This window comes from Megalobrama amblycephala, linkage group LG19 (assembly GCF_018812025.1).
Source record: "Megalobrama amblycephala isolate DHTTF-2021 linkage group LG19, ASM1881202v1, whole genome shotgun sequence".
Taxonomy (NCBI): domain Eukaryota; kingdom Metazoa; phylum Chordata; class Actinopteri; order Cypriniformes; family Xenocyprididae; genus Megalobrama; species Megalobrama amblycephala.
In genome coordinates this window covers 6,021,807-6,038,262 of record NC_063062.1, presented here as the reverse complement: position 1 = coordinate 6,038,262, position 16,456 = coordinate 6,021,807, and the positions used below count along the sequence as shown (strand labels likewise).

General features: G+C 35.5%; 1 protein-coding gene across 1 annotated transcript in view; it reads left to right on the top strand.

Moving 5' to 3' along the window:
• Positions 1–16,456, top strand: part of luzp2 (leucine zipper protein 2) — a 157,411-nt gene that overhangs the window by 119,330 nt on the left and 21,625 nt on the right. The window contains exons 5-7 of the mRNA XM_048169087.1: positions 3,430–3,492; positions 10,570–10,632; positions 15,057–15,119. Coding sequence (XP_048025044.1) covers positions 3,430–3,492; positions 10,570–10,632; positions 15,057–15,119 — 189 coding nt within the window. The remainder of the gene's footprint in view (positions 1–3,429; positions 3,493–10,569; positions 10,633–15,056; positions 15,120–16,456) is intronic.

Genomic DNA, 16,456 nt, shown 5'->3' with positions numbered 1-16,456 from the left:
CAGAATCCACATCGGATCACAAACATAAGTTATTTAAAACACTTGCTGCTGACTGAAAGTGAGTTTTGAGCTAAAATGATTTTAAAAGTCTTTAATGTTGGTGTTAGCTGGTAACCTACATGTAATCATCGGCGCCTCCGTCTCCACACACAGATAAACTCCGCCTTTGTTCGTAACCACTCCCTCCTCAAGCCCGAGCTGGCCCGCTTTGGACCAAGGTATACGGCGGGCCGAAAAACCCGGGCCGTTGGCCCCGAGGAACCCCCGATGAGGCACGATCAAGCCCCGGAAGTGACAGTGGAAACGCGACTGGCCCTGGCACGCACTAGCACGCCCGCTTTAGGGCCGACAGTGGAAACACGGCTGCGCCCGAAGGCACGGGTTGAAAGACCCAGTCAGTGACGTCACGATATGCTAATTTGTTTAAATTCATACCTACGTAATCACCATCACCAAAATTGTACTTTTTTTTTTTACATTGAAACTTGAAAAAAATAAATAAATAGACCTACCTACCGACCCTTTTTTTTTTTTTTTACTGTTACTTCAAACCAAAATATTTTTAAGGATGGCCTAAATCATGGATAATTTTCATTTTTGGATGAACAATCCCTTTAAATCTGCATGTTCAAAACTCATGCACTGAGAGACTGTTATAGCATCATTTATTTACCCTCATGTCATTGACTTTTTCTTCAAAAGAGGATTTCGAAATTATATATATATATATATATATATATATATATATATAAGAAAGAAAGATATGAGAGAACTTTCATTTTCAAGTTTTAGTGAACTGTCACTTTGATTCATTTTTAGAACACAAATGAAATGATTCATGAACCTGAATCAGATGTAAAGCCTTTGAAGTATTCAGCGAATCAAAACATGTTTAGTGAAAATTTTAGACTCAGGATGCATATAATTCACAAACAAAGCCGCGTGAAACCAGGAAATGAGAAATAAGATCCCGTTCTATTGTAATCCCAAAAAACAAGATTGAAAAAATATGTATGCATTGACTGCAGCATGTCAATATGTGAACTTGGACTGAATTCAATTAAAGTGCTAATCAGAATGAATCCACCTGCAGGTTCACTGCTGCAGCCGTGTTGTCTGGAAATGCGCACAGCTGCTCGACCTCAGTATTTAGATGTGTTGTTATTTTCCCAGTGTCTGCCATGACTGGAGGCAGGAGAGAGAGAGTATGAGAGTTGAGGCAGTTTGACATTCAGGGCTGAGCTGGGTGAATAAGGAATAAGAAGCAATAGTGGAACGTTCTATTTGATTGGTGTTGCGGTTCACCCTCAGGGCTGTAAACACTTCGGATTCTTTTTTGGCTGTTTGTAACACGCTCTGGATTGTTTTGGGAAACCTTCACTTCCACATTTGTATTCCATATAGAGACGTGTCGAGATATTTTATATGGTTCTCTTTTCATTTGCGTTCAGTTCACCAGGGGTAAAGGTGATTGAGGTTTTCATGAATTTGCTTTGCGGTTATACAGGAAATGTACAGTAAGATCTGATCTACCTTTGTTCTTCAATTTCCTTCTTTCTTTATTTTCATCTGTAAACCACCGAATCATGCCCATTAACAAATAATAAATAAATTAAACACAAAATAGGGGTGAATTCAGGTTGATTGGGACACTTTTTGCCATTGAAACAACTCTGTGGGGAAAAGTGTCCCAATCACCCTGAATTAGTATGGCTCAGAACAGTGCTGGGGAGATTTCTTACAAATTGTAGTTGGTTACTGACTCCAAATTACATGACAGAAATTGTAGTTAGTAAAAAAAAAAAAAATAATAATAATAATATTAAAACAATCAAAATCGAACACTTACTGAAAAATATATATTTTTTAATTATTTGTTTACCTGCATGTTGTGTGACAACATCAAAGAACTGTGAGCTAAATTTTATTATTCACATTCAATTAAATTAAATTAATTTCACATTTATTTGTATAATGCTTGTCACAATACATATAGTTTCAAAAGCTTTACAGAAAATTGCATCTGAAGACAGCAATACATGGTTAAATGACTCACTGAGTGATAATTCAAATAATAATTGTGTTCAGCAGGAGCTGATTAGATATGGAATGTTGAGAAAACACTTCCTGAATGTGAAATGATATCTGTAAATCCGGATCAAAAGATGTGGGTCTCAGTTTTCTGTGACAGTCACATGACTATAAATTTAAGAGCATAGGGAGAATCAATGAGTTATGAATAATTTAGTGCCATTGTGATAATACATTTTTTTTTTTTTTTAAGTAGTCTTATTATGAATATTTTAAAAGATATATAATCTAATTACAAGTACTTAATCTTTGAAATCTGAATATGTAATCCAGATTATGTCATCAGTTTCTACCCTACCCAAGGCTGCCTCAGTTTCTTGGTTTTCTTTTGCTTTCACATAACTGTGCAGTTATATTTCTGTACATATACTGTACACTGTCATGCAAAAAAAAAGAAAAGAAAAATAAATTATTGCTTTTATTTATCAAGGATTCATTCAATTGATCAAAAGTGGCATGAATGACATTCATAATGTTATAAAGATTTAAATTTCAAAAAAAATAAATGCTGTTCTTTTGAGCTTTCAGATCATCAAAGAATTTTGGAAAAAAAAGTATTTCCGTTTCCACACAAATATTAAGCAGGACAACTGTTTTCAACATTGATAATAATAAGATATGATTATTAAGTATCAAATCAGCATATTAAAATGAATTCTGAAAAATCATGATATGCTGAAAATTTAGCTTGGCCATCACAGAAATAAATTATATTTTAAATAGAAAAACAAATGCAATAAAAATGTAAAATTTATAATAATATTTTACAATATTATGTTATTACTGTATTTTTGATAGACACATAAATGCAACCTGTGAAAACAAACAAACAAACAAAAAAACAAACAAAACAAAAACAAATTCTATAAAAAATCTTACTGTCCCCAAACTTTAGAACAGTAGTGTATTATTAACAGCATACTTTATTCTTTGTTAAAACAGATTAGAAATCATGCACAATTTATGATGTTTTTTTCTGTATGAAATGCCACTGCACTACACTGTTAATAGTTAAGGTAGTTGTTAAGTTTAGGTATTGGGTAGCCAATATTCTATCAATATGCATGCTAATAAGCAACTTAAAAGACCCTAAAATAAAGTGTTACCAAATATTTTCATGATTTATCACAACATTTTTGTTTTTTTTGTTTTTTGTCAAATCAACTTAGACAATTAATGTGGTTCAGGTAACATAATATTTTGAGTTTCTGTTGATTAAACCAATCACCTTCATTGTATTAACTTAAATTTTTAAGGCAAACCTTTTTTAATTTTTTTTTTTTTTTTTTTTTAAACAGTGTGGCCTTAACATGCAATATTTGTTTCCCTTCCATGCAGATAAAGTTTTTAAAGATGGAAATGGAAAAGAAGACCAAAATCATCAAAGACCTTCAGCAAGAGGTACTGAGCACCACTTTTTTATTTTACAGTTTTTGAAGAGAAGGAATTATTATTAATGTATTAATTCTGAATATATGCAATAATGCCTCAGAACATCAAAGAAAAAATATAGTCCTGGCATTCACAGGATATGTGAGATTAAATGCAATTAAATGAAACAATGTTGAATGTTTTCCTTCATCAAGGAAGAGAACGATCAACCACAGCAGTTGTTTTTGCCAACGGCTGATCATAAATGAATGAATGGAGAAATTATGCTATTACTTCTGCAATATGCTGTGTTATTCAAGGTAAAGTCTGCGGTGAAATCGTTTTTAATTGAACACAAAATTAAAATCGTCTCCTTTAGTTCAACTGAAGTCAAGCCGTAGATAATTAAAGTAGATACTGGTGGTAATCTTATATCACACTTTAGCTTATCACTCAATTTAGTTTTATAGTTTTACAAAATAACAATAATAAGGGATAGTTCACTCAAAAATGGAAATTCTGCCATCATTTACTCACCTTCATGTCGATCTAAATGACTCTGGAACTGCTTTCATTGTAAGGACAAAAAACACTGGGACACTTTTCAAAATACCTTCTTTTGAGTCCAACAGAATAAAGAAAGTCATACAAGTTTGGAACAATCTGAGGCTGAATAAAGTCTGACAGAAGTCTCATTTTTGGGTGAACTGTCCCTTTAAGGCTATGCGGTTCAAATCTGAATGTTCACGGCTGTTGTTTGAAGTGACTTGACTGCACTGTGCCCTATCTACTTGGGTGGATCCCTGTGTCATTGCCGTCTGTAGCAGGGCAGACTCATGTCACTTTTAATGACAGCTGCCATTTTTCTTGCAGACTTGGGCACTCGCTCTTCTTCAGAGAGGGGTTGAGATGCAAGTGTGTGGATTTGATAGTCAGCCAATTCCACCTCATTGAATCGTATTGCAATGCTATTCTGCTTCATTACCTCAAATACTCTTTCACTTGCTCTCGGAACATCCCTTACTTTCTTTTCTTTCCCATTCTTTCTCTTTCACACACAGTCACTTTAATGTAACACCTCTGTGGCCCAGCAGCTATTATATATTCCCCAGTCAATCTGTTGGTGTGGGCCACTGTGACTCGTTACACAGCAGGTGTTGTAATTACAGTAAAAGAAGAAAGGAGCCTGTTGAACTTCCAGCGTTAATTTAATGACGGAAGCGCCGAACATATGGTCCGAAAAGCAAGTGTTCTGCTGTGATAATGGCTTTGCCATTTTTAGTTGTTTTGAAATGTTCTGTCAAACGTCAGTTGGTGGAAGTGAGTGAAACACTGAGCATTTCTGCACCCCATGAGAATAAATTCCACAATTAGGTGCAATACAGTAAAAACTGCACTTAGTTAGACAGATGCAATCTAATGATGCAAATTCAAACAATTCACTCGCCATTTTATTTGTAATAGCGTGCAATTTGGTCTCATTTTTCACAATTTTTCTGCTAAAAAACACAAACTTGAAAGGGAATCAACACCCTGAAGGGTCTTGCTACACAAAGACATCACTGCCACTTAATATTCAAACAATTTTGGACCCACTTTATATTAAGAGTCTTTAAATACTATAATTTAAGTTAATCATTTGATACAATGCAATGCACTATACGAGTTTTTACATTTTACTTAGTAAAAAAAATAATTTCTGTAATGATCTATAATTACACTTTTGACCCTTACCTTACCCCTTAAACCTAGTCTCATGCAGCCAGATCTTCAGACTGACAGCAGAAGGTCTGGACTCTATAGCAGCTTTCATTGGCCATCGGACTGACATGTAAAGCAACCAATCGCAGTTCGTTTGGCTCAGCGTCATGTTTAGGGGCATGAAAATGTAATGTCAATGTCCCTACAATAACAGACAAATCATTTAAGAACGTCATGCAAGTTTACTGAAATAATGGCACAGCAATGGTGCTGTGAACTTCACATACCTATAAAAATCCAGCATTATCCCTGACAAGTGCTCATTGTCACAGTTGTAAACACGGCGGCTTTCTTTTTCCATAAGGGGGTTTGGCTTCACGACGGCTTTGTTTCCAGGTGGACCATTAAAGACAATCCTGGAGAATTCAACCAATCAAAATGACGACTCTGAAACTCTTTTCTGTGCCATGTGCATCAGACGTTAAGCCAATGGTCTGCAGACGTGATGTTTGAGGCTGAGACTACCTTAAACCTAACCATACCACCAAATCTGTCCCAAAACATAACCTTATCCCTCCTCAATAGCAGCAAAAGTATTTTGCAATACAACATGAACACTAGATAAAGACAAGTGTGCCACAATATTTAAAAAACCTTCAGTAGTAGCAGAAGTCATAGCAGTTAAGACTGTTCAGACAAATAAAACAGCATTCAATACTGTCTCTTTTGTGTCCTGTCCATTTACTCAAGTTCATTTGGAATGACCCTATAAAAAGCGTCTCGTTCCGCAGTGCCCTTGAACGTGCTACTTGAAATGTGCCCTTGATCTTCACATAAATATTAGAATGTTCAGAAATGCTAAGACCAAGTTTTCCAGTCACACTCATTTACTGACTAGTTAGATTAACATTAACATCAGTAAGTTTGTAGATGTGTGTTCACTTTACTGTTCAACTTTTTTCATTTCATTTATTTCTTTGTAAAGCACTTTTTTTCTGTGATGGCAAAGCTGAATTTTCTGCAGCCATTACTCCAATCTTCAGTGTCACATGATTTACATGATATAACATTTATTTGAAACATAAATCTTTTGTAACAATGTAAAAGTTTTATTGTCACTTTTAATCAGTTTAATGCATCCTTTGCTAATATATTTTTTAAAAAAAAGGTTACACTTTATTTTACGGTGCCCTTGTTACAGTGCTATTATACAAATAATAACATGTACTTATTGTATATATAATTTTATTGTGTATATAAAATTATGGTTATGGTTTGGTTTAAAGTTAGTTGCTTGCAATTATGCATAATTTGCTGTTATTACTATAGTAAGCACATGGCTGGGTGATATATCGAATATAAGCAATATTATCATGATAATTTAATAATCGGTAACACTTCAGTATAGGGAACACATATAAACTATTAACTACAACTTTTCTCTCAATAAACTCCTAATTTACTGTTTATTAATAGTTAGTAAGGTTTAAGTTTAGATATTGGGTATAAGAATGTAGAATTAGGTCATGCAAAATAAGGCATTGATATGCGCTTAATAAGTACTAATATGCAGCCAATATTCTAGTAATATGCATGCTAAAATAAAGTGTTACCTAATAATCAATAAAAAATTACAAAAATATCCAAATATTGTTGAAAACTAAGAATAATATGCCAAAGACAGCACCAACAGGCAATGTCTTTCCTCCTGCAAAACTAGCCAAGAAGTACTTATGTGTTCCAGAAACTAGTTCCCCATCTGAATGCATAAACACTTGCAGGATTTTTGCACAGTGTAAGATGTATGTGAATTATATTGCTCTAAAGAAGCTGTCAGAATATTCATATTGTTACATTTACATATGTTAATTAATTTAATTAAGTGGTCACTAGGTTTTCTAGAGGTTTTCTGGTTTTTTTTTTTTTTTGCACTAAACATTTTTAATGTGCTTACAAACAATAGCTGGTCTATTAAAATCATGTTTGTTGTTTTTAATTGTGGCAAAAGAAAATAATTTTTTAAATTATTATAGATCAAATGCAAAAATATTAAAATATACAGTATATCAATTATCTCCAAAATTTGGAAGATATCAAGATTTTAGGTACAGGTATATCGCCCAGCCCTAAACAAGAACACTGTAAAATAGTGTTAGAGCAAAAAAATCCCCCTGTGTTGAAAATCAAGTTGTTATTAATTAATGTTATGTTTAATGTTTATATGTCTATGTGTTTTTTTTAATATGCTTTAAGACAAACCATGTGCAAATTCATCAGTCAACACCATTTTTCTATTTAAAACTACAGTGTACCAAAGACAGTCTCAACAACGCCCCTGTTTCCTTCCATCACAAACATGTAACCAATCTTGTGACGTGTGGGCGGGGCTTTTCTCCACTGACTGTCTGATGTTCAAAGCATTTTTAAGGATGCTGATTTTAAAAGACAGCTATCTGACTCTGAGATGGCGAAAGGGAACATGGTTTGTGTAACCTTGTCTGAATCAGTTTCTGTTTCAAACATATACGGCTGAATTAAACCAATATTTCCATTTGCCATTATCAGTGTTGGGGGTAACGAGTTACAAAGTAACGGATTACAGTAACGGATTACAGTAACGATATTACTTTTTTGGGTAACGAAGTAAAGTAACGCATTACACTAATAATATTGGTAACTACACTACTTTACTAGACTATAGGAACGCGCTTTCTTGCGTTACCCAAGCCGTGTTTGCCTGTGTGTAAAGTTCTCTCTGTTTAAGTGGTGCGTGCATGCGTGTGCCTGTATGTGTGCCGTTGCCATAGAGATCGATTTGACGTAGCTGCTGGAGCGGGAAATGGAGATGGAGACGGAGACAGGGGGTTTCGGCAGGTTTCGGCATAACACCGGTGTGATGAGAACGTTCAATACGCTAAATTCAAACCTGCTTTCCCGCTGCTGGCGCTGAGCCAGAGATTGACGCGCTCTGTGCTTTTCATATTTCACAACTAAGTTTTCAACCACATGTTTATTTGAGATTTCAGACGTTTGAATGAGGACTAGGCTATACATAAAAAAGACATTTATAGTTTGTTAAATGCTGATTCCATACACTCATATGGAAGCTGCGATAATCCTTTAAAGTTTAGGCCTACTCTCTTATTAAAAATTGATGAATTTATGTAATGTAAATCCGACAGATCCTCTGTTTTATCAACTAACATGATCATTATAAAGGTGTTTAAACAAAACACATTCACTTCCACATATGACAATCGGAAAATATCATATAATTCATGAAATAGCCTAGTTAACAAGTTTGTGAATATTTTAAATAAAAAAGGAAAAACAAAATAAACGCGATACCTGTAGCTTGGCTGCATGACGCGTCGCCAAGGAATGAATGTAAATAATGTTCTAAAAAAACAGGGTTTCCCAAACGGGGGTTCGCGAGGGAATTGCAAGTTGATGACAAGCAATTAATTAAATTATAATTGAATAATTACAAATCAAACAAATAGACTAAATAATAATCAAATTTTAAAAAATCTAAATTTGGCAACAAAACATCATATTTTATTTCTTTATTTTGTATGTGACCATTCAGTTTTACAGAACTGAACGCGTCTGCTCAATTCAAAGTGGGCTGAACTAGAGTCGCACCTCACTTTGCCCATTTCGCCTCATCTTTGACTGAGCGCCTATTTAAGCGAGTTTGTCATTGATTGTATTGTTTTGTTGTTGGGTTTTTTATTAATAATAATAATAATAATAAATTCATCATTAATGAACCCATCATTAAAATGCATTCACGGGCGTTCATAACCGTGCGTGTCCACTGTCGCGGTGCCATTATGAATGCCCGTGCGGCCGTGAGCATTATACTTTCACTTTTGAATTAGCGATTCAAAGCCTGTGTTTTGAAACTTGTGTGTTGACACCATTTTAAAATGACCCCACCATAGCTTTCTTTATCCTGTTGTTTCTGGATTTTACGGTGAGGCATATTTCTTTGTGCAGACTGGGTTATTGTTCTCATATGTTCAATATTTATACAATAAACTCTATGCAGAAAGATTAAGTGATGATAGGGCTATGATGTTTGTCCATGTATCTACATGGTAAATTAAGAAAAAGTAAAGTAAAGTAATAAGTAGTGAAGTTACTTTTCAAATCCAGTAACTAGTAAAGTAATCTCATTACAATTTACAGAAGTAACTAGTAACTAGTAACTAATTACATTTTTTGAGTAACTACCCCAACACTGGCCATTATGTAGCGTTTACTACAGTTGACTGAGTGGATCAGGTAATCTGAGCTGGTGTGAGTGAGTGGAGGCGGGGACTAATTTGCATATTCATGGCTCCACATATACTAAATGAAGCAAAGGCATAGAGTTACATTATTTTCACAGGGAAAAAACATTTAAATATGTAATTTTGATAATTAAAGTTAAGTTTTAAGTGATAAAATTGTTTGCAGGTGGACTTTAATGACGCTAACGCAACGGTAATGAACGAGAGTAGTAAATTGCTGTTTATGTATGACATTAAATTAGTTATAAATGTTGTGTCTAAAGAAAATTATTCCCAGAACTCTCACAACCGAACTGTCTATTTGCGTTAATGACTGAAAAGGTTTTATTAACACGATCCCTCTGTTTACGCTGAATACACAAATGTAAAGCCTATGGCATCATTGTTGTCTTAATATTTCAATTTGTACTGTTATTATGGACTAAAACAATTAAAGGTAATTGCACTTCTACTGTCACTAACACTAATTGCATGATTGCTGGTGGGTTTTCACTGCAAAACAACACCTAAAGTACCACCTCAGCATCACAATTTTGGAGAAAAGCCTCTAGTAATTCAGACATTTTTTTGGACCGCAATTATCAGAAAAAAGTCCTGTGAAATCCTGGTAGGTCTGAATCTGAGTGACATTGGCAGTAAAAGCATGTACATTTGCATCTGAGAGTAACACACAGACAAAGGAAGTGAGAAATTGAGGCCGAGAGAGAGAGATAATGAGAGAAAAAATAAAAGCAAAAGGACACGAACAGAGAGACAAACAGAGGAGGAGGTGGAGAAAAGCACTAGATTAAACTCAGCACCACCATCATCTCTGTATTGATTCTTAATCTACCATCATCTATTTCCATAAAGACATCCACTGCGGGTTATTACAGAAATGAGGCATATACTCCTGGGTCACCTTGAGCTTCAATAAGCCTGTGAGGGAACTGTCAAAATGAACTCTATGGAAACAGTTGAAGCATTGCTTTTGTATGCAGGGACAGGGTACCATTAAATTGAGTGTATTTGCCTAGATAAAACAAGACGTCGGGGCTTGTTTCATGTTTGATGTTACAAAGCCGTCTGTACAGTATATCTCTATTTATTGCCTTTTCCTGCCTTGCAGAATAAAAGCTTGAAGAACAAACTTCTGTCCGGGAACAAGCTCTGTGACATACATGCAGAGGAGGTATGTTGAACACACAAACATAGTGGAAAATACTGCAGTGTATATACAGTTGAGCTCAAAAGTTGACATACCCCTTGCAGAATATGCAAAAATAAGAAGGATCATGAAAATTACATGTTATGTTTTTATTTAGTACTGTCCTGAATAAACTATTTCACATAACAGCTCAACAAGACAAAAAAAAATAAAAATAGCTGAATTTATTAAAATAACCCTGTTCAAAAGTTTGGGAACCATTGATTTTTAATACTGTGTGTGGTTACCTGATGGTCTACTAATGTTTTTTTGTTTTATTTTGTGATGGTTGTTCATGAGTCCCTTGTTTGTCCTGAGCAGTTAAACTGAGCTCTGTTCTTCAGAAAAATCCTCCAGGTCCCAAAAATTTTCCAGGATTTTTTTTGCATATTTGAACCCTTTCCAGCAGTGACTGTATGATTTTGAGATCCATATTTTCACTTGGAGGACAACTGAGGGACTCAAACTCAACTATTAAAAAAGGTTCAAACATTCACTGATGCTTCAGAAGGAAACACAATGCATTAAGAGCCGAGGGGTGAAAACTTTTTGAACAAGATGATGTGCAAAATTTATTATTTTGTTTAAAGATCATATTTTTTAATTTAGTACTGCCCTTCAGAAGCTACAAAAGATAATTACATGTTTCCCAGAAGATGAAAAAAAAATGCAATTTATCCTGCTCATCCAATTCAAAGAGTTTACATTCCCATTAGTTCATGTTAACTAAAGTAGTTAAAGGGTTAGTTCACCCAAAAATGAAAATTCTGTCAATTATTACTCACCCTCATGTCGTTCCACACCCGTAAGACCTTTGTTCATCTTCAGAACACAAATTAAGATATTTTAGTTGAAATCCGATGGCTCCGTGAGGCCTCCATAGGGAGCAATGACACTTCCTCTCTCAAGATCCATAAATGTACTAAAAACATATTTAAATCGGTTCATGTCAGTACAGTGGTTCAATATTAATATTATAAAGCGACGAGAATATTTTTGGAGCGCCAAAAAAAACAAAATAACTACTTATTGAGTGATGGCCGATTTCAAAACACTGCTTCAGGAAGCTTCGGAGCACAAATGAATCAGTGTATCGAATCATGATTCAGATCGCGTGTCAAACTGCCAACGGCTGAAATCACGTGACTTTGGCGCTCCGAACAGCAGATTCGATACACTGATTCACTGTGCTCCGATGCTTCCTGAAGCAGTGTTTTGAAATCGGTCATCACTTTATAAGTAGTTATTTTGTTTTTTTGGCGCACCAAAAATATTCTTGTTGCTTTATAATATTAATATTGAACCACTGTACTCACATGAACTGATTTAAATATGTTTTTAGTACCTTTATGGATCTTGAGAGAGGAAATGTCATTGATCCCTATGGAGGTCTCACAGAGCCATCGGATTTCAACTAAAATATCTTAATTTGTGTTCCGAAGATTAACGAAGGTCTTACGGGTTTGGAACGGCATGAGGGTAAGTAATAAATGACAGAATTTTCATTTTTGGGTGAACAAACCCTTTAAGTAAAGTTAACAAATGAAACATTATTGTAAAGTATTACCGAAATCTTTTTTTAACATTATAAATGTCTTTACTGTAATTTTTGAACAGTTTAATGTTTGTTCTTTGAACTTAATTGAACTTTTCCACACAATTAAGTTCATACAACAAGACAACAAGAAGTCCATTTAAACAAATAATTAATTTAGATTCTTGTGTCAGAAGAAGAATTTGTTGAGTGAACTTAAGGAAAATATTTCCATGAAATTGAATTATATTTTTCCAACAAAAAATAATTAGTTTGGACTGACTTATTGTAGTCTTGTTGTATGAACTTAAATTCATCGTTTTTGTGGTTACCGTTGTGGTGAAGAGTGAAGCTTGTGCTTAGGTTGTGGGTAGCTGTTGCACACATGAGAGTTTCATCATTGTCTGATTCTCATGATTGGGGGGCGGGATCATAAACCGTACGCAGATGGCTAAATCTGCCTATGAAGAAGAGCAGCACTGTAATCACTTCAAGTTACAATAAATAGCTTGTCTGGAACATGTTCATACATGACTTTTTATAGCTATAGCATTTGAATATAATGAATAAAATGCTACCAATTACTGCAACGATGCCGACAAAGCTATGGCTCAATGAGTAAAGCAACAGGCATGATAGTTTAATGTCACCACCCACAACCTAACAACAAGCTCTAATCTTCAGCACAGTGGTAACCACTTCAACAGAGAAACTCTTTTAAATGTCCAGCATACCTTAACATTAAACACCAACAAGCCTTTCCCTTTACTAAAAAGAAAAACACATTAAAGGGTTAGTTCACCCAAAAAATGAAATTTCTGTCATTGGTTACGTACCCTCATGTCGTCCCAAACCTGTAAGACCTTCATTTTGTCTTCGGAACACTGATTAAGATATTTTTGATGAAATCTGAGGGTATCTGATCCACACATAGGCAGTAAAGGCATTCCCCTGTCATACTGCTACGCTGTTTTCATTGCAGAGCTTCAGGGCCCTATTTTAACGATCTAAACGCAAAGTGTAAAGCGCACGGCGCAGGTGCACTCAGGGCGTGTCCAAATCCACTTTTGCTATTTTAACGACGGAAAAACGGTCCGTGCGCCGGGGCGCATTTTTGAAATGGGTTGTCCCTATTCTCTTAATGAGTAATGGGCGTAACGTTCAATAAACCAATCAGAGTGTCATCTCCCATTCCCTTTAAGAGCGAGATGCGCTCGCGCCATGGCGGATTGCTATTTACATGGCGGAATTTGTTGGTGGAAAAAGCTGATCCGTCACTTCATTTCATATTTATGTAGCCTACACAATAATATTCTTTTACACTGTAATCCTTTTGTTTTTAATATTTGGCATGTTTGTGTGATGCACATCCCTGTGTGTAATAAGCAAAGTCAACGCGCACTGCGGACGCGCCCAGAGGCGCAGTTTCTACCAACTCGCTCTAACAAAAAAACATTGCGCCATTGACTTTAGACTTTAGACCAGGTTTGAGTTGGTCTATGGCGCAGTCTATTTTCAGCTCCTTAAAATAGCAATGCGCCTGAACACACCTCTTTTTTAGACCAGCACGCCCATGGGCGCACTAACTGGCGCAAATGCATTTATGGCGCTGAACGGGAAAACGCGAACGGCGCCGGACGCAAACTAGCAAACACACTTGCGCTGCGCCTTGCGTCGCATTGCGCCGGGTGTATTATAGGGCCCTCAGTGTTTATGTCCGAACGCAGGCTCCTGCGTCAGCATCACACGCATGCATCATGCTGATCACGTGACCAGAGCCGGCCAATACTGAGCCGCCGTTCGGACTTAGTAGTCACGTCAATGGTTTTAACAATGTCTTTAGTACATTTCTGCTGCCTATGTCACTGCTGCCTATGTGTGGATCACATACCCTCACATTTCATCAAAAATATCTTGATTTGTGTTCCAAAGATGAACGAAGGTCTTACGGTTTGGGACGACATGAGGGAGTGTAATTAATCACAGAAATATCATTTTTGGGTGAACTAACCCTTTAAAAAGCACTTAATTTCAACATTTACTCTCCTGATCTATCTCTGTGCAAAGCATGCTGGGAACTAGAAATCCACTGCCCAGTTTCATTCAATGCAACAGAAATGATTCATGTAGTCCTAACACAAATGGTTTAAGTTAACTTAACATTTTAACATTTAATTTCATTTAAGGCAATTAAAATGAGTGCAAATAAAAGTGAAGTAAGATTTGTGTTGTTTCAGCTTATTCTATTTCAACTGAGCAAACAGCGAGAATCGTTGATATTACGGACTCAACCTTCTAAACATTCCAAGCTAGAAATTTGGCAAAGTAGACAACTAAACGCAAGTGTATTGGCAGTGTTATTTTGCTTCTCTAAGGGGAAGAGAGTAATGAAATGTCATTAGTTTTGCTGAGGTGTTGTACACTGCAGTTACTAAGAGATTACTGAAGACACTGAAGCTATAGAGAAAGAGAAGTGTGTGTGTGTGTGTGTGTGTGTGTGTGTGTGTGTGTGTGTGTGTGTGTGTGTGTGTGTGTGTTTGTGTTCTGTGAATGTTTACAACTGTGGCAGCAATCCACAGGCAGCAAGCCAAGACAATTCCATACCATGCAGTGAGTGTTATTGTGTGAGTGTGTATGTGCGAGTGTTGATGTGTTAATGTGTTTGCGTCATCGAGTGGTCTCTGCAGTCCACCGAAGGGAAGAGTTTTATATATTCTTGCTCACTGACGGTCTCTTCTTTGAATTGGAGCTTTGCCCAGCAAGCCCTCACAAAGGAACACTTCGGCACGGCCACAAAAAGCCCGCTACACAATCTAAAACCAATTTTACTATTTGAATAAGCTAACGCACATTCTCTCTTATCTTCATTTTGCAGTCCAAAAAAATCCAAGCCCAACTGAAAGAGCTGAGGTATGGCAAAAAGGATTTAATTTTTAAGGTAAGAACCAAACAAAGAGGATGTGTCATTACTGTACCCTTGCATGATGCGCAGGGGCATTAGCGCCTCCTTGAAAAGATCATTTTACCTGAGCAGTTTAACTACAGGTCTGAAGCTTAAAGCTATTGTGTGTTGTCTTGTTACTGTAACCACTGACAAGATGTTTCTGATTCAGTCAGCCAGGACACATCAACAGATGCTTCGGTTTATTTGTGCTAAGACCACCCCATGTAATCTCTAGATGAGCGGTTTTCCGAGTGTTGACGTGTTTACAGTACTATTGAAACAGGAGTTTTTGGCTTGTCCTTAGATGTATTATCTACACTACTAATCAAATATTTGGGGTTGGTAAGATTTTTTTTTAAGAGTCTCTTACGCTCAATAAGGCTGCATCTCTTTGATCCATAAGACAATAAAAAAACGTTTCTGTTTTAACGCATATTAAAATGTAATTTATTCCTGTGACGGCAAAGCTGAATTTTCAGGATCATTACTCCAGTCTTCAGTGTCACATGATCGTTCAGAAATCATTCAGATTTTTTTTTTTTGTAGAAATGTGAACTTTTTTTCAGGATTCTTTGATGAATAGAAAGGTCAAAAGAACAGCAATTATTTGAAATAGAAATCTTTTGGAAAATGATATCTTACTGACCCCAAACTTTTGAATGCTACACTGTAAAAAATGATCACGATTTTAACGGTAAAAGACTGTAAAAATGCAAAACTGTTATTTGGTTTACAGAACGTTTACGTACTATATAAGGTGAATAACTGTAATAGATCTAACCGTGCATTTAATGTAATTTTACAGTAAAATACCATTCAATTTACAGTTTTTGGAAGTGAAAAAAAAAAAAAACGTCATTGTGTAATTTACAGTAAAAAAAAAAATATATATATAATTCGACTTTCCCAGAATTCACTGCGTGATACTTGACATTTGATGTATTTTTGTTGAAATAACTCTTTCTTCTTAGTTTTTTTCTAATCAGTTATGTACATTAAGGATTTATGTTACATCTAATGTTGTTAAATTAATGTTTCTTGCCTTGTTTTAATGTCATGTGTGTTATCATGATGGTGTTTAGTGTTTGTGTGACACTCTGCACCTTCTGTATATTAGTGTATGGGTCATTGACGTTTTTTAAAAGTATAAAAAAAAAAACATGTTGGAGGTATAATTAATTTTGAAGTTTTATTGAGTGTTAACAATGAGATTATGTGGTTTTTATAATCAATTAGCACTGCTTTTGTCATTTTTTACAAGAAAAAGTCATTCGGTTTAACCAAAATTTCGGTTTTACCGAATGACAATTTTGGTTATACTAAATGACAAT